Source organism: Mchenga conophoros, linkage group LG7, assembly GCF_057382185.1.
Source record: "Mchenga conophoros isolate Kocher_MC1m ecotype Shallow Benthic linkage group LG7, M_conophoros_male_GT1.1, whole genome shotgun sequence".
NCBI lineage: Eukaryota > Metazoa > Chordata > Actinopteri > Cichliformes > Cichlidae > Mchenga > Mchenga conophoros.
Genome location: NC_140532.1, coordinates 18,515,150 through 18,533,473, shown reverse-complemented (window position 1 = coordinate 18,533,473; position 18,324 = coordinate 18,515,150). Strand labels below are relative to the sequence as shown.

Sequence of the window (18,324 nt, the reverse complement as noted above, 5' to 3'; positions counted from 1 at the left end):
TCTCTCTCTTCACTCTTGATATGCCAGAAGAGTGATTGTATGAAATTTTAATTGAAAGCATTTCTGTGGGATGTGAATTGGAAAATTGCTCTGGGAATTGATTTTTAAGAGTCCATTGTGCATTGCCACTTGAGGTCACGAAAAGGGGATAAACAAAACCTAATGAACAAGTTGGATAAACAAATGGGGCTGTCAGTCTCCCCTAAGTGGGACTCGCAAAGAATAACAGCTTATATGACGCGATTGCTGATGTCGAATAACACCATCTTCTCCTCCCACTCTCCACCCTTCTCCTTCTTCCTGTGCTTCTTCTCTGTCCATCCCCCTCCTCCTTGTTTCTTTGCTTTTCCGACATTACCCTTATGCCATCCTCTGTCCAACTCTTTGTCTCCTCTCTATCCTCTACACCTATTATACCCGACATCTCACTTTTTTTTTTACTGTCCTTCTTACCTTCCTTTTTTTTTTTTTTTTTTTTTCCAGATCATCGCTTCTCTGGAAGAGGACCCAGCTGCCCAGAGTAAACAGCTAGCCCTGCGGCTCCAGCAGATAGCAGCCGCCCTGGAAAACAAAGTGACTGATCTCTAACCCACTAAGTGGAGGGAGGAACCAAGGGAAGGGGGAATATCGCCAGTGACTACAGGGGCTTATTTCTTTCTTTTTTTTTTTTTTAGTGAATAAATTCCAGAAATGAGGAAATGTGAGAGATGGGCGTGTTTATTGTACAACTTGGTCCTGGGGTAATTTTCTGTTCTGTGTGAAGTAACAGACTAATGAAATGCAGAAAGAGAGGAGACAGGAAGAAAATGGTGGGTTACACTGTCATAGGTACGCCTTAAAGCTCACTTGCCAAACCTTAAAGGTCTGCGCACTCATTCATACTTCACTGAATATTGCTCCCACAATGCAGTGCGGCAGAACTCTCTCTGAGATTTAAGCCCCTCTGTGGAGCACTGGCATAGGAGATAATCAGATGTTCAATTTCTCTCTGTGTAAAAAAAAAAAAAAAATGGTTTTAAGAGTTGTATTATATATTTTTTTTATCGTGCAGTCTTTATGCGGAAAGCTTTATAAGAAAAAATATCTTTTTAAATGGATCACCTTGTGGTGCGGATAGTGTTTTTATTAGCCTGTGTATGCGTAGATGCCTGTGTGAAGTACTTGTGGAAAAAACAAAAAAAGAGTGTGTGCTGCTGAATTTAAGTGTGCGTTTGGGTGGATTGCACGTGTGCGAATGTGTGAAATTGTGCGTGCACACACGGGATGCCTACTGTCAGGCGCGAGGGTGACAGGACGCCTGCTTTGTCGTTTTAATTCCCCCATACTCAGTAACACACTGGAGCCTGTGCTCTCAATGAGCTTTATGACAGAGACCAAAGGGTCCTCAAAAGGACGCTGGTTAATCTAGCAATGTACAGGCTCATATGAATGACAGATCACCAGGCGTTTCAGAAACATTTGAGTTATATTCTTTTTCTTTCGACTCGGATTTGGTTCCGGCTGGATTGCCTGTTGTGCTCGTGGAAATCGATAATAGCACAGTCTGTCTCCCTTTATTGTACAGTGCCATGAAACATTCCACTTCAACTAAAGCACAGAAGGACATTTAATACGTTTTAAAGATATTATAGTTAAAGACTGTGTTTAAGTTTTTTTTCCTTTGCTATATTGTTTTATTTTTATATACATATATGTATCAGCAAGAAGCAACCATTTTTCCTGCCACAGATTCGTGTCACTCATATTAGCCCTGCAATAATGTCAGTATACCATGAGCCACAATCAACAGTTGCATTTGCTTACTAAAGTAGCAGTTCAGCAATATGTTAGAAGACTATTCAAATTGTTTTATGCATTGCTCATGTTTATGATTTTTGTACCATATTTTTAGTATTACCCTTGTAATGTTCCAAATAGTCATCACGAATTCTGCCTCTACAGCTATGAAATAGCCTGTCGCTGATGTTAATAATTTAGATGAGATTCAGTCGGTACTTAAATGGCATGCTCTGAACAATTATCGTGGATTTAGCCTCTGTATGATGTCGGGGGAGGGAGGGGGGTTGTTTGGTTCAGTCGTGTACATAATTGTTATATTAATTGGGTTATTGATATGTCAGTGTCAGAACCGAGGTGTCGCCAGGGTAGGTTGGTTATTTCTTGGGCCATTAGACGCCGTCCCTAAATTGTAGGCCTTGCTGTTGACAGATGATTTAATTGTACTCGCTGTATCTGATCATGGGTGTGTGGATTTGACGGCGCATGAAGCTCTCCACAGCCCCAAGAATGTTAATGATTCCTGCCTTCGCTAGAGAGAGGTGTGCACAGACCTCGAGCTTGCCTGCCTGCTGTCTCAGCATGGCACCCTGGCATCCCGACCAACAGCACTTGGCACTGCCCACTCAGCGCAGTGCAGAGTGGCACTCTGTATAATGGAATCAGCAGGGGAGGCTTTTGATCTTAATTGCATGCCAACTGCAGGCTCCATCCTTGTCTCCGGTGTTGTTTACTGCTGAGTCCTTTCTTACTGACAGAGTTGATGCAAGAAGCTTCTTTCAGAGCCTTTCTTTCACCAAAAATGTGCCTTATATAGGATATTACATATATTGTTTCTAAGTTATTCTACTGGTAACCTAGGTGACTATGATGATGATAGTGATATAGACACAGCAATGTATTTGGACTTGTGATCTTATGTGTGCTGTCTCAAATGCTAGATGCCCTGCTGCAGCCATTTGCGTGCCAATAGGCTGAAGATGTTTCAGTAAGATTTCTTTTATGGTTGCAATTTTGACGTGTGCATTTCCTTTGGGTGTCTGTGGTGTGTGCTTAGTAGGACTTTGGTGGGTAAGGCAAAAAAAGAAAAAAGAAAAAAAAAAGCCAAACTGATTAAATGTAAAACAGTGGCCAATGTGATTTGGGTTTCCCTTGAAAATGTCTGGCATTCCTAAATTAGTCTGAAGCCAAAAGGTTATCCTTATGTAGATGGATATGCGCAAAATTGTTCCAGTTGTGTTCATTTTTTGCCCTGTGTTTCTCAGCTGTTCCACAGTGTGTACGATAAATGACTATCTATACTCGACAAATGACCGTTCTTACTGCTGTGCAGTTATTATTTTTATTTCTCGTTTCCTATATCATATAAATCTTTGTAAAACGCGTTGAAATACTGTATTCTAACTGTATAATCCTATGCATTGAGTCCTGGGACAAAAATAACAAAAGTGAAAAAAAAAAACCTGTTTGTGCAGTTGTCGAGACCTTTTTTTTCCCCCCATTTTGAAACTTGTGAATGTGCTGTGATGATAAAAGAAACTGGGACGCTCCATTTTCAGTACAGGACCATTAACGGAAGCCAACGTTTTCCTTCACATCCGAGGCAGCTCAGAAGATTCTTGATCTTGTACCTGATCTGGTTGTACTGGATGAACTTAATTTTACAAAAGTTGTGTGTGGACGGAGGGTTACAGGTTTCATCATACACTCCTCCGTTAATAAACTCAGAGACATATACGCTCTTCATATCTGCTGTGTTTCTTTCACCTTCAGCATATTGATTTGCTTCAATTTGACACCCACCTCTCACGAATAATGCATGAGAAACAATCACCTTGGATGATAGAATAGCTTTTTCCACTGCTGAAGGAAACTCTCTTTTGTGCAAGTTTTTGGTATTCCTGCATGACCTTATGAAGACAACATGCACAGGCAAGAGTAATGGTGGGGTTTCTGAAAATTAAAACCACCATAGCCCTATTTATGAAGAAGAGGACCAAGTGTCAAAAGCTGACAGTTTTTTCCCCCTTATCACACATATTCCTTCATATTATGACCCCAAACGACTTTGTTGATAACATCAGTTGATATCATCAGTCTTCATATGCAGTGTATCCTATGATGGCTGATGCTTTTTCCCCCAAATGCCACATCAGGTTCCTGTCACAAGGCTCGGAATACAAACTAGAAGCCAAGGTCTGGCTTCATGAAATGAGTTGATAATATAAATAGCCTCGCCGCATCTCTGTCATCGGCGGTGAAGGTTGGAAAAATTGCGGCAAAAAACATTAATTAAGTACTGACAGCTAAGAATGAAATTGGAAAAAAGAAAGATGAAAGGCAAAATTGCCTCATCGGACTGCTTAACAAACCCAGACGCAGGGGTGGAGATATCAAAGACAGACTAGGAGCCTGCACGGGCCATCTTCGAACCGGGCGGATCACTGATGCAGCAACAGATAGAGCAACTTCAAGGGCTGCTGCCAAAGCAAGAGTGATTACACTTGATTATCGCAAGCACTGCATTTTGTACACTATCCTTGATCACTTGTGGGAAATCAAAGGCGATACAGTACTTTATATTCCTATTAGGACACGCGCCTTACATCATTTTGGGATTCAACATTATTTGCCGCGCACAGCGCTTGTGATAAGATTTCTAAATAACCATGCCCTTCACTGTCTAGAAATCAATGATACTGCACACTAAGAATAATTATTTTTCAGTCAGCCTCTGTGCCGGGTTTCAAGAAATTGGGTTAAAATCTGCACGATTCCTGGCTTCTGTTCTCCCGCATAGGATGCTTCTTCACACAATGCAGCCAGCCTCTCCTTCTGCAGGTTAAGTCTCACCTCCACGTTTGAAACCTCCTAACGAGATTTGGCTTTGATTCTCTCTGCCTTAGGGACGGAGGAGGAGGAGGAGGAGGAGAACTTGGAGCAAATAAAAACAATGATGGTGTGGTGTCATTCTAAACAGTTGTTCTGATGAATAATTTAAAACCGCGCAGGCAGTTTCTGACTCCAGGGTTCTCTAAGCTCATATCCTGTGAGCATATTAAAATATCTCGTTGAGTTAGCTTGGATTTTCACATGTGGGATTTTATTAAGCTTAGTCTGAGTTTAAATTGGTTGTAGTCTACTTAACTATTGAGTCTAACGAGTAGTGAGGGGCGGCAGTATCTCAAGAAAACTGATTTACTGATGTTTAAAAATCACACACATAAAAAAGACCCTCAAAATGTTTTTAATTGTGTGATATACAAGTTATTATAGGCAATAATTTAAAAAAAGCCATCAATATCACTACATGCTTTTTTAAATGTAATTATAACGACTTAATTAGGTGTACATACAGAGCGCCTCCCACTTCATTTGTCAGATATGTGTGCAAGAAAAATATAATTAAAGGAAAATAACAGTCACGAGTACATGTAATTCTTCTGATTACTGCTCATGCTGGTCATTAAAGGGGTACTCTTTTCTCAAACATGAGGGACAAAGCCCACTTAAATCTAAAACAACTTTAGCTGCAGGTGATCCTTGGACTGTACTGCAAAACAAGAACTATCGGCAGGTTTTTCCGACAGGGATTACTCCTAGTCTTAGACTTAAAGATAAATTCAGCAAAGACCTCCATTGGGGACGGGGGTATGGTTAGTAGGCCTGATCCATTTCTGGGAAACTGAACCTATCAGTTTTGACCCAGGTCATTAACTGCATTCACACTAGGAATGCATATTTGTTGGAGGCTGCATGAGTGCCTGTCAACTTTTTCAGGAATCTGATCAGCGAAAAGAGGAGACCATATTCAACCATCAGGTCTGTAATTAGAATGTATTCACCCATAAGTAGTGGAAACCGCTTAGGTGTTTTGCTGATAAATCATTGAAATGGTCTATTTATAAACGATTTTACTCTCAAACAAGCAGAACTGCAGTACTGGCTGCAGTAGCTTTGAAAGTGTTTTCTCTGGATATCTCTTTTTTGTCATTTTAAGAGTTCTGTTCATTAATAATTATCGTCAATTACTTAAAAGTGTCCTGTCATAGTAGACAAAAGTACATTTTTCGTGTAACACCTGAATGCAGCAAAAGCGCGGTTACAAATGACACTTTTCTCATCCCCTGACAGACGAACAAAACGGACCAATCAGTCTGCCCTCTGCAGTATCATTAGCCAGTCGTTTGCAGAGGAGAACTTGATTGTCCAATCAGAGACAGGGGGAGGCAGATCTACTGTTTCTTGTTTCCTTGCGGCGGACGATGGAAGATGAATGAGGCGCCTAGCTTGCTTTTAGCTCCTAAGTGCAGCAACACTGCATATTAATTTGTAGCTGAAGTAAAAAACAAAAACAAAATCGAAATAAATATATAATTGGTCCGACTGTTATTGCGCTTAAACGTAGCTGGAAGGCTAATCGATGCAGAGGTACATTGGTCACAACAAACGGTAGCATGCACGGGAGGAGTCGCTGGAGGTGGATGCAAGGTTCAAATTTTCAGGTGAATTAATACATATAATACTATACCAAGAAGATAGAAAACTACAAGAAGGAAATATAGTTTTAGCTCGGAACAGCACAGGGCTTGCTAAAGAAACAAAAACAAGCCGTTTGATATCTCAAACGTTAGCTAATAAGGCTAACGGTGATGCTAGTTAGCTGACACAGTATACATATAAAAACAGCCAGAGTAAGCGCACTATGTATAGGATACATACGCACACACGTACGTATACTGTGGTTTATAAAGGAAGTATTCAACAGTAATATGTCTACCAGTGTTGGTTGGACTGAGTTATTGTCTGATGTCTATGTGTTGTTAGGAAAACGTCTGTTATAGTTACAGTTGTTCTAAAAGCAATCACCTAAAACTTGTTTGTTTTACTCATACAGGCTGAGGCAAGAGAGCTACCATGAACCCAAGCCTTAACAACTGCATGATGCCCAGCTGTACCAGCAGCAGCATCACTGAACTGCTGAGTGCCCTGTGTGACTGCAGCCTTTCTGGGGTGTCATGGAAGCGCAGAGCACTGGGAGGAGTCTCAAGAGAAAGTTTCCACAGGGCTCTTAAAAAACGTGCCTACGGTGCCCTCCTGTCTAACCTGTTTCAAGATGGCACCAAAGGACCTGCACCAGGACTGAGTGCCACAGCTAATACACCACCGAGAAATAAAGTCTTGATGATATGTTTTGATTTACGTGTGGCTGGCTGTCGAGAGGAAGCAGAAAGGCTGGAAGAGCAGCTCGGGAGGCTGCCGGAGGGAGAATACTCTGGTTTGAAGGAAGTGGATGCAGTCCTTGACCTTCTTGTGAACCTTGCTGGGTCGGCACCTCCTCCCCCTACCTCGTTCAGCAGGGACTATATGAGAAGAGAGAGGCCTGTGCTGCGGATGCCTCAACCATGGAGCTACCAAAGTGAGGACTTGCAGAGGCTGGAGGCCCGGGCATGGGGTCTGGTGTGTGGGGAGGAATGGGGGACTTTGGAGAGTCTGTATGGAACTCAGAGGCTGATGGATGCTCCACCTGGCACAGGACTGCTAACTTTGAGAACAAAACTAGAAGCAGAAGAAAGATTTGAAAAGGAGACCAGGCTGACCCTGTTTGGAGCACTCCAGCACACTCGCACCTCAGACATGGACATAAGACTAGATCTGCCTCCAATCCCCAGTAATATTGATGTAACAGGGTTGGCGATACGAGTAAGACACCATATTATATCCTTAAGTAATATATTTAGTTTAGCTTAGGCTGTTTTATCATATGTCCACTTCAGCAGCTCAGCGTATTCATATTTGCACAGTGTTTGATTTAAATAATTTATCTTTGCATTGCTTTATGCACTCTCTCTTTGTTGTTCTCTGCAGGTGCCTCCTTGTTTAGATCAGTGTGAAGATGAGGGCTTCCAGTCAGCCTCCAACCTGACCCCAGACTCTCAGTCAGAGCCTAGCCCCATTCCAGACTTTGATATCTGGGAGGCTCTACGCACATTTGAGCCTGGAAGACGCCGCTGCTGGGAGTCTGTTGGCTGGTAAGTGATGTGTCAATTTGATTATGCTGTAAGCATGCCAAACTTCTTTTCGTATTTAAAAAAAAACCAGCTGTAACCCACTAACAGTTGTAAATCTAGTTCCTCACTATAATATGAGAGCAACTACTGATTCTTTTCATAGTTTTATTGTTCTGCCTTTTTGAAATAATTGATGGGTCTATAAAATGCCAGAAAAAGCTGAAAAAAATATAAATAATGATAGATTGAATCATAGAAGCTTGCTTACGTTTTTGTAAGACCGAAGATGCCAAACTAATGAAAATGTGGAAAAAAAGCATTTTTGAAAAAAATAAACCAGTCTGTGTTTGGGTTGTGAGGTTTAATATAAATAAACATCTAAATGTTAAATGACAACAAAATCTGTGACATATAAATGAACAGAAATCCACTTTAGCTGGTAGATACTGAATTCAAGAGTATCCTGAATAAAACCAAAGCCTTTAGTTTAGAAAATGACATAATGACACATACACTATTAACTACAGAGTCATCAAGGTATTGGAGAGGCCCACTTGCTTAGTTTTTTTGGGTTTTGTATTTTTCTTCCCTCTGGAAAACTGAACTGAATGCCTCGTTTGTCTCACTAGCCCACCTGGAAAAAGGGAGTCTTTCTATCTAACAGAGGGAGGCAGGGAGGCCTTTGATCAGCTCTATCGGCTTTGGGAGGGTGAAATGAGGGTGGTGAGCACGAGCACACCGTCTCCTGTCCTCCCCTTACCCCTGGACTCCCAGAAGCAACTGGTGTCTGATCTCCTTAACGTCCTGATTGGAGTGGCTTCTACTACTTTTCCTCTCAACCAGGTGCAGTTCGTTATCTTTTATTAGTCTCTAAAATGCACTTTATTTGTTTTTTGTTTTTTTTTGTTTTTTAGTAGTCTGTCAGGCAGAAGTGATAAAAGTAACTAAAAGCGCCGTGACATGCTACAAATAGAAAAACAGATTAAAAGGAGAAGCTGGAATGTGATATAATGGGAAATTCGTGCATATAAACAAGCTGTACTGACTCATAAAATGTAACAGTGTGAAGTGTATGCTTAAGTCAGCTGCCTGATTAAATGATCATGAAATAAAATAAAATATTCCTAATTCTGAACACAAAAACCCAGGGGAGCTCTGCTGGTAGTTTATTGTTTCCCATTAAATTCTTATTTTTTGTCGGAAGATTATACTTATTTTTACAACATAAAGTGCATCCTACTTATCTTGTTTACTTCTCAATTCCTTATCTTGACTCTCCGGCATATTTTTATGATTAACATCAGTGTTTCCCTTTGGCTGACTGCTGCTGGTGGGGCCCCAGGGGGTACGGGGCAGACATAGCTTTTCCCACTTCCTTCTTTGTTATAACGACAAATCTCAGTCATTTGCCCCTGTTGTTTTACGCAGATTAACATTTGCTGGGAAGCTTTTTGTGCAGTTGCAGTAATGTGGCGAGTTGTCTTCAACTCGAGTAATGCAATCTTTACTTTGCTTCATTGCCCTGCTCTGTGCTTATGGTGAGTGGTTTTACACACAGTGAAGCCGGAGCAGAGGGGAGAAACAAGGATGGCTATAAATGACGGCAGAATGCATTAGGGGCATATGGCAGTGCAAGGAAATTAAATGTATTCTCATAAAATTGGCAAACCAAATAAATAATCATCACCCTCGCCCACTTTTGGTTTTTTGAAACTATATAAAGAATATATTGTATATATGTGTATGTGTATATTGTTATCTAAGTGAGTCCTGCCTCCTTCATTGGGTTGCCTTGAGGTCAAATTTTGTTTCTATAGTTACATAGGTGTTTTCTTTACTGCAAGTGCAATCAAGGCTGTGGATCAAGGCCCCCAGATGTGTGCTGTCTTGAAGTACTGTAAATATCTCTATAAAAAAAATCAATGTGAAAGAAAAAAATAACAAAAATAACACACAGCAGATTATGTGATGCAGTCTAAAATAATACCAGCAGAAGCCGTGCCTTCAAAAATCACCATGGACGTGACTCTTCTACAGCCTTGGCAAAATTCAATATCGAATGCACTAAAGACAGTCTTTGCTGCCGGGCTGTTTTATTGGATTTTATTAGACTGTACAGTTATTTATTGTGTTTTGTCCACCATCTGTCAATATGCGTTTCCCTTCTTAGAGTGTTCAGTTTGACGTCAGGCCCGGTGTGTGTGTGTCAGGAGCCTCTCCAGAGAGCGTGTCTCGTCTCTTGGGGGAATTGGCCCAGTACGGCACCTATTATTTGAGGCTCAGCCGCTTTTCTCTGCAGAGTGCTGACAAGAAGGGCTTAGTCTTCCAGGTATGTTTGCATAAGCATCGTTAATACCACTAACGCTGCAAATTATTTCCTCTAAGTTCTCTGCTTGCATTGTACTGTTGTTAATAGTGTTGTGTTCAGAAATTGGAAATAATCTTCCTGAATGGGCACTTTGAGACAAACACATGAGCATCTTATTTGCGTACGCAGCAAAATAAATAAATACGTCTAAAAATATTATATAATATATAAAAACAGGGAAAGAAAAAAATTAAAGTGCCCTAAATGAAGCAGTCCATAGCAGGCAACAAAATCCAACACAGAAAGAAGTCCACATGCATTTTAATCTGTGAACATATATTCCATCTCTTAGGCTTTTACCGGTGGCTTGAGGAAGTATCTGCATTACTACAGGGCTTGCGTTCTTAGTACGCCACCCACTCTTAGCCTGCTGACCATTGGCTTTCTCTTCCGCAAAGTGGGTCGCCAACTCAGGTGAGGTCAAATGCTTTTTACACGCTGGTTTTCTGGTGTTAACTTTGTCATTTTGAACCTCCACCTCACTTAGTTGACAGTACAGCCATATCCTTTCAAAGAGGACCTTGATGTAAATATCAGCAAATCAAAAATGCTTTGCTTTCTTTTAATCTAAGATACCTGTCAGAACTGTGCTGTGTGGATGGGCCTTTGGGTGCAGGCCAGGCCACCTTCCCTGTGGTGAGTGCTCTTTTATCTGCAAACTGCAATATGTCTTCTATCACAGTTGTGTTTAGCCTATCAGATGAGTTGTCAGCTTAGTGCCGTGTGGCTCTCCTCAGGGTGTTAAACTGCTGTCCTACCTGTACAATGAAGCACAGAATAACTGCAGCAACGAGAACTACCCTGTTCTTCTTTCGTTGCTGAAGAGCAGCTGTGAACCTTATACACGGTCAGTTTCTATGCGCCCCGTGCAGACAGGCATCCTGAAAACGGCAAAATATATCCTATATTATTTTAGTGATATAGCTAAATGGTTGATAAATCTGTCTAAGAGTGGCACCACTATTTTGTTTTGTTTTTCTGTGCCTCACTTAGGTTTGTGTCTGACTGGGTGTACAGTGGCGTGTTTCGTGATGTTTATGGAGAGTTCATGATCCAGGTCAATGAGGAATACCTTAGCTACAGAGGTGAGGAGACACAGTACTTGCACACACATATACACACATGTCGCCGTATCAAAACCTTGGCTTCGGTCTCCAGGCTCTGAAAATGAAAAACCTGCCAGATACATAGTTGAGCAGAAAAAAATAGATTTTATTACAGCGTTTGTTGCCTAGTAGGATTTGTCCTTGTGTCTATAAAAGCTGTCATGACGTTATTGCACGATAATCAGTGGGAAACTGAATCAGATACCCCAGCTGGAAGAACCAGAGATATCTTCACTCAGTAAGCCATACAAATAAGTAGTGGTCCTTTATTCTTTTTAGCTGGTACAACTATTCTGGTTCTGGTTTAATTGCCATGGACACACATGGACCTGCTGAATTTATTTTTTGCTTCCAGAAAAATTAATGACTTTATTAATGACTTGATCCCTTGGGGAGACCAGAAGAGACCAAAGAGGCTTTGAGGCCAAAATAGACTCGCTTGTACTCTGCAGGATCTGAGGGACTTTGTGTGTCTCTGTATGTTGCTTTGCTCACACTGCTTTTCATTGTCATGTCTAATTTTTCATCTGTGGTCATCTTATCTGTATTGTGTAATGGCTTTAATTTCATTAATATCAAAACTTGAAAAATAAACATTACAATAGCTGTTTACTATATACAAATGTTGTTGTAGCTTATCTGTCATTTGATTGTTGTTGCTATTATCAGAAGATGAACAGCTATATATTATTTTTTTTTTATTGTTAACAGTCCTGGGTGTAGTCCTTAAAGGATCAGAAAAAAAACAATTAAAAAAAAAAGAAAAAAAGAAAAAGGCCAGGGTTCAAATCTCACCGAATCATTTGAGAATAATTGAATATTAGTCAAGTGGCAACCATGCCAACCATGCAGTGGTACAGTAAACAGTGAAACGAGACAACGTTCCTCCAAACCATGGTGCTACATATGATGTATGACAGACAATCAACGCAGGACTACATAAAGTGCAATGTGCAAAAATTGCAAAAAAACATAACAAAGACAGTGCAACACCAGACAGAGCGCAACGATACAGACACAAGACAGTGAGGACGCAAAAGTGCAATAGATGTGCAAAAGAGTGAGTATTGTGCAAAAAGTACGTTGGTGCATCAAGGTGTGCGTGAGTGTGTGTATGAGATTGTGCTTGGTAGTGACGTGTATGAAGATATGTGTGTCAGTCCAGTCACTGAGTGATTGATTAGTCAGTTGAACAGATGATTAACCACTAAATATTTTTGTTAATTGGCTGATAATTTAATTATTCGGGTAAGAAAAAAATGTTTGCCGTTTGATGGTATCAACTTTTGGATTTTGCTGATTTTTGGTTCTCTGGTTTTTAAATTGTTAGCCAGGCAGAATTGTACGTGAAAGCATCCCATTTTAGTTTATTCGTTTTTTGTAAACATTTTTGTATACATTTCTTTTTATTTCCATTTTGACAGTTACTCCATATATATACTGCTACATGAATCAAGACTGTCCAAATATTGTACGTCATGCAACACCCCATTCAAGGTCAGACCACCACCTCAGCTTTGTCTGACTAACAGGTCCATTTGCTCATCGGCTACACCTCATCAACTCCTGCAGCGAACCTCTGCACTTCACACTCTTGCTTTTTTGGAGGACACACAAATGTCATTGTTCTCCTCGAACTCCATCGGCCAAGGAAGCAATCAGCAGCTAAGCTTTCTTGGCAAGCCGCGGGCTTTCTGTAAAGAGCTCTGGAAGCCTCGTGCATTCATGTTCTCTTATACTTTTTGCTGAGGATCACTGAGCTAAGAGCTAACAATTTCCAAGAGTTAATTCAAGCAGCCAGAGTTTTGCCATGCCCCGTAAGTCATACTAATAAGGAAAAGTTTCAGCCCCAGCATGGGCTGGGTATTACTCCACCACCATTGCTTTTAAGATGTTTCAGTGCCGGGTACGATGTGCTGTTATAAGAGGCATAATGGACCACGAAAACTACTTACTCTAAATTGTAGGACAACATGTAATAGACATCTTTGAATTCCTGCAGACAAACACTTCTGGGTCCAAGGCTACACTCTGATCTCAAAGGATGTGGAGGATTGTGTGCCAGTCTTCTTGAGACACATTGCCAATGATGTGTATGTGTGTGGAAAGACTATCAACTTCCTCAAAATCTGCTGCCCACAGGTTTGTTTTGCACATTCACAGATCCACATTTATGTAGATATACATACATATAACGTAGATAGCCTTCTTAATTTGCCCAGTATAGAATTTTTGAGTCTTGTAAATACAGAAAACATGTTGAGAAATGGTTAAAAGTACCTAGCCATTTTTCCTCTGTTATTGCTGTTGATATCAATTGAACTGGCTGTATGTGCTTGATTATAAATGCCACAGTACAAATTCTATTCACTTGAAACTCCATACTGGCCAGAAATAGTGGAAAAAACAATCATTACTGCAACAGATGGGAACGTGGTCTCTTTGAAACTTTATTAATATGCTGTCATCAGAATTGTGATACATTTCCTGTTATTGTCAGGCAGATTTTTCATCTTCCATACTCATGTTTGACTCCTGCTTTGGAAAGAATAATATTGCTATTGGTGTCCTAGGTATCATGAAATATTACTTTTTAAATCACTCAGCTGGTTGTCAAAAATATTCTCCAATGGTTTTCATTAGTCGTATGTACACTGACAGAGTGTTCTTTGGTGGACAAACTATGCACCGTCAACATGGTTGAAGGGTGGTTGTTCTTTCTCTTCCTTACATTTATTAACCATCATAAATACACATCCTGATAAATTGAAAAAGATTAGCCTGCCAGTAAATTGGTCCGCCTCTTGTCAACCAGGAGTTGAAGCTTCAAATTCATTCACTTTAGTATCATAACAAGAGAATGTAGAAAGTTTTCACATTTGACCAAAAAGAACTTAAATTGTAAGTAAATGAATCACTTATATAGCAAACCAGGGGAAAAATCAGTAAAGTGGTGAAGTTTTCATGAAAATGTATTTTGCATAACTTCCCTACCTGCTGATTGCCCAGCATGATGTTTTTTACAGTCTGACCTCCATGACCTAAGCTGTAGGACCTTTGTTTCTAATTGGCATTCTGTAACTTTTCCTCTCTCTGTTCTTTCTCCTGATGCTTGAGTCTTTCTAGCCTGCAGGGTAGTTATCAATACCTAGGAAGAATTTATGGATTAAAAACACAAGAGTGAAGTGATGGGCATTAATGTGCTTACTAGCTGATATGGCACATGAATCCATGTCTTTAATTAAAGAAATACTTTGTTACCGTTATCTTCTGAATGAAATGCGTAATGCAATGTACAGCATAAAACCGATATGCAAAACAAGCGCACAAAGGAAACCATACATATTTGAATAAAAGTACAAAAACTGATTCATGGTAACATAATTACATGAAACAATCAAACGCACAAGAGGCACGGTGTGATTTAGATAAAAAAAAAAAAAAAAACCCAAAAAAACAACTCTCCATATTTTGTGAAGTGTCTTATGTCACAGGCAATGTAATTATTCATTTCTGAAGTCTTGGGGCCAGGGGATCTTTTGATATCCATTTTAGTTTTTCAATTTTGGCAGTAATTAATACAGTTTCTGAAGGTTTGACTCTGATTTAATCCCATGCAGTCATAAGATCATAAACGGGAACAAGGCCAGTTACAGTGTCTGCATTATGCTTTCTTCGTTAAACACAGTATAACAGATTTGTATGATGGAATAATGAACACTTTGATTTTTTTTTTAAAATTAGAAGCAGCACCACCATAACCAGGTCATTGCATAGCTTCTATTTCAAATTCATTCCCATACCGGTCTTCAACATCATCCTAAATTCATTGCTAGTTTGTGTTGTGCTGGTAGCTGTAAAAATGAGTTACATTTTCAGACAGCTGGTAACACATATTTTAATATGAAAGAAACTCTGGGGTTATAAAATATGTCAAAATCCACCAAATGAGTCATCCGAATTGATCCGTGAAATTTTTTTTCCCTCTTTTTATGATACTAAGATTCTGTCAACTGTGTGTCCACAGCACTACATCTGCTGGTCGGAGCTGCCAGTACCCCGCATCGCTGTCACCTTCTCTCTCCAGGAGGTGGAGGAGATTGAGAGAGACTGTGCAGTGTATCGTGGACGCATGGAGAGAATTGCAAAGCACAGTGCTATCAGCAGGGAGGAACAAGTAATGACACACATGGATATTCTTGTGCATCTTAGATGTCTGCGATGTGTTTTTCTTCTTCTTTTTTTCTGAGTCTGAGATTTTCTCATTGCTCAAAATCATCAGTTACATTTATGAGAGCTTTTCAGCTATATAGCCTAGAGTCAAGGCAGTGAGAAAGGAACTTTAACAAGACAAATCATTACCATAGACTATATGTAGTCCATATTTATATGGACATAGCCACCAAGATGCCATCCATTGGTTTGTGGACTAGCATTTAAAGCCTAAGTTTGGCGTTTTGGCAGTTGTCTCGCTAGGTTTTTGAAACGGAATACAACAACAGGGGGTTGTATCTGACTAAAAAATGAGGATACTGCAGACTTACACAATAGTTACACTGGACTACATGGGGCTGTCTATTCCCAAATGAACAGTATATGCAGATTTAGGGTTCTTTCACATTAATCTGTGAACACAGTTTAGTTTTGTATTTTTGTTTCATTAATTCATTTCAGTCTTTATTTACCTTTTGTTTCAATTTAGTTTGGTTTCCATTTCTGGACAACAACAACAAAGAACCTTTATTCGTCACATACGCTATCATACAGAGTACAACATGTAGTGAAATGTTCCAAGCAGACAGGCTGCAGACATGGCTGCACCATTTCAGGGCTTGGTTTTAGCATGGGGGGAATAGCCAGGACCCTTACTAGATACCACTGCCGGGCGGGAGTTGAACTTGCGACTCTTGGTCCAAAGGTGTGCAGTCTTACACTACCAGCTGGAGTAAATTTAATAGATATTTCAATACAAACACAACAGTTTGGGAAGGCAGTTGACTCAGTCTTAATACATCCTCCTTAGGCAGATTACACTAATAAACTAAAAAAAAATGTAATTTAGTTTTACTAAACTTATGGAAACTGTGATTACTGTCAAATAGCAGTTGATGGTTTCAGGATTGCAGTTAAGCAAATACAGTCCAAAGTTTTTGCTGACTGTTAGCCTGCATGCCAAGAAAGCCAGGATTGGTTAGTAGTAATCAGACTGAAAAACAGAAACCAGGACGCTTCCACTGCTTAAAATCTTGTTCTGTGATTCAGCAAATTCATATCCAGACAATGATCTTTTTACAGAAATTCCTTCTATGCTTTTTAGATCCAGAGGGTGTGTCCATCTTTTATATACAGTGTTTGATTACAGGTCTTGTCCTGTAAGTCAAAGAGAAAGGAGAACTTTTTTTTTCCGCTTTTTTTTTTTTTTTAACATTACACAATCCATCAAAGTGGCACTGCTCTTTAAGTACAGAGGATTTCAGCAGCCAGTCATTAAAATGATGTGGATGAAGTCTCGAGCTTGTACTTGATTTAGTGTAACAACCTGGCTTGTATGGCGGATCTTGTGTGAGCCTCTGGCTGAGGAGGGGGAGGAGAGGTGAGAGACAGGGCAGGGACATAGATCTTTGTTAATGATGATATTTTTTTTTCTGTCTATTGTTAGGCCCTGAGGGCAGAGCAGGCACGCCAGGAGCTGATCAATCAGGTCAGAGAGTCAGCAGCCAAAACCCTGGAGAGCATCCGCGGTCAGTGTAACATTTATACACACACACACACACACACACACACACACACACACACACACACACACACATATACATACACTGTAAGTAGAATTTTATATACTGCGTGACGTACATGCATAACCCACATCCTGCTGGGTATACCTTTAACAAATGGCTCAACTCTAAGTATAAGCCTGATTCGCTTGTTGATTGCTAAATGCGAGAGCTTCCTTCAGCTCCATTCCCACCCCTCGGGAGAGCAGAGGAGATGCATGGGGCAATTGCAGTGAGGAAGGCTTTGAATACTTTCCAGTACCATGGGTTGTGAAATCTAATCATCACTTGCACAGTTTAGCTCTCACTCTTCACATCATTTATTACTTCAGAGGATGTGTGGCACTGTTGGGGGGCAGTGGTGGCTGGGTGGGGGGGGGAGTGTTCAGCCTGATGCGCTTTGCGTGTCTTGGCACGGGCATATTTGAGTTTGTTTATATGGGGCAGATGGTGATGTTGTCTTGTTTAAGTGTGTGCGAGAGGCAGAGAAGAATGTTATGTACTTTTCTGTGTGTGTGGAGGGGTAAACAGCTCACTGTTATCTCCCCCGCCTCCTGTAGGACGCCAGGTGTCACAACGTCTGGCTGAGGAGGCCAAGAAGAGGGAGCGTTTTGAGGAACTGAAACAGCACCTGGAGCAGGAGCAAGAGGTAGTAAGACATGAAAGAGAGAGAGAGGGTAAAAAAAAGTGTGTGAATAGGAGTGCCTAGATTAAACTGTGTATTGTCAGGTATTGCATGTGATCCTCAGATAGTAAGAAAAGACCATGTGATAAACAGTAATGATGTATGTGCGTGTGGTGCCAGTGGAGAAGTGCAGCCAAGAAGAAGCAGGAGGAGGATGACTTCAGCTTTGCCAGAGAGCTGAGGGACAGAGAAAAGAGACTTCAAGCTTTGGAGGAGCAGCTGGAGCAGAGAGCTAGGTCTGACTGCCTTTACAGCTGTTAAGATTTTATTTGAAAAAACTATATCAACCTACTCATGCAAACATGATGGGACATCAGTTCTGTGTCCCGTGTTTTAATGTGCCAAATTTCCATAACTGATTCAGCACCATGAGCAAATAATGTGAACACTAAGCTTTTATTTACTACAATGACATGGCCGAGATCAGAGGGTACCATAGCTTAAAAAAAAAAACACCTGTCATCTACAGCTTTTCCTCCAAACAGTTCACATCCTTACTTCTCCCTTGGTGCAACCTTTGCATTATTCAAAATATAAATACCTTCTAACTGTCCATAGATAGATAGATAGATAAACGGATACTTTTTTGATCCCACAAGGGAAA

At 40.4% G+C, this 18,324-nt stretch overlaps 2 protein-coding genes across 4 annotated transcripts in view; both read left to right on the top strand.

Moving 5' to 3' along the window:
* plxnb2b (plexin b2b) overlaps positions 1 to 3,511 on the top strand; it is a 147,513-nt gene extending 144,002 nt beyond the window's left edge. For all 3 annotated transcript variants that reach the window (XM_085282716.1, XM_085282714.1, XM_085282715.1), the window contains one exon: positions 484 to 3,511. In XM_085282716.1, the coding sequence (XP_085138842.1) occupies positions 484 to 588 (105 nt within the window). In that variant the 3' untranslated portion in view covers positions 589 to 3,511. The remainder of the gene's footprint in view (positions 1 to 483) is intronic.
* A 2,493-nt stretch (positions 3,512 to 6,004) lies between these two features.
* Positions 6,005 to 18,324, top strand: part of tubgcp6 (tubulin gamma complex component 6) — a 24,504-nt gene continuing 12,184 nt past the window's right edge. Inside the window, exons 1-14 of the mRNA XM_085282712.1 lie at positions 6,005 to 6,281; positions 6,674 to 7,479; positions 7,645 to 7,808; positions 8,417 to 8,630; positions 9,958 to 10,116; positions 10,448 to 10,569; positions 10,728 to 10,791; positions 10,893 to 11,002; positions 11,149 to 11,240; positions 13,264 to 13,403; positions 15,289 to 15,438; positions 16,921 to 17,002; positions 17,596 to 17,684; positions 17,841 to 17,956. Of these exons, the coding sequence (XP_085138838.1) occupies positions 6,694 to 7,479; positions 7,645 to 7,808; positions 8,417 to 8,630; positions 9,958 to 10,116; positions 10,448 to 10,569; positions 10,728 to 10,791; positions 10,893 to 11,002; positions 11,149 to 11,240; positions 13,264 to 13,403; positions 15,289 to 15,438; positions 16,921 to 17,002; positions 17,596 to 17,684; positions 17,841 to 17,956 (2,288 nt within the window). The 5' untranslated portion in view covers positions 6,005 to 6,281; positions 6,674 to 6,693. The remainder of the gene's footprint in view (positions 6,282 to 6,673; positions 7,480 to 7,644; positions 7,809 to 8,416; positions 8,631 to 9,957; positions 10,117 to 10,447; positions 10,570 to 10,727; positions 10,792 to 10,892; positions 11,003 to 11,148; positions 11,241 to 13,263; positions 13,404 to 15,288; positions 15,439 to 16,920; positions 17,003 to 17,595; positions 17,685 to 17,840; positions 17,957 to 18,324) is intronic.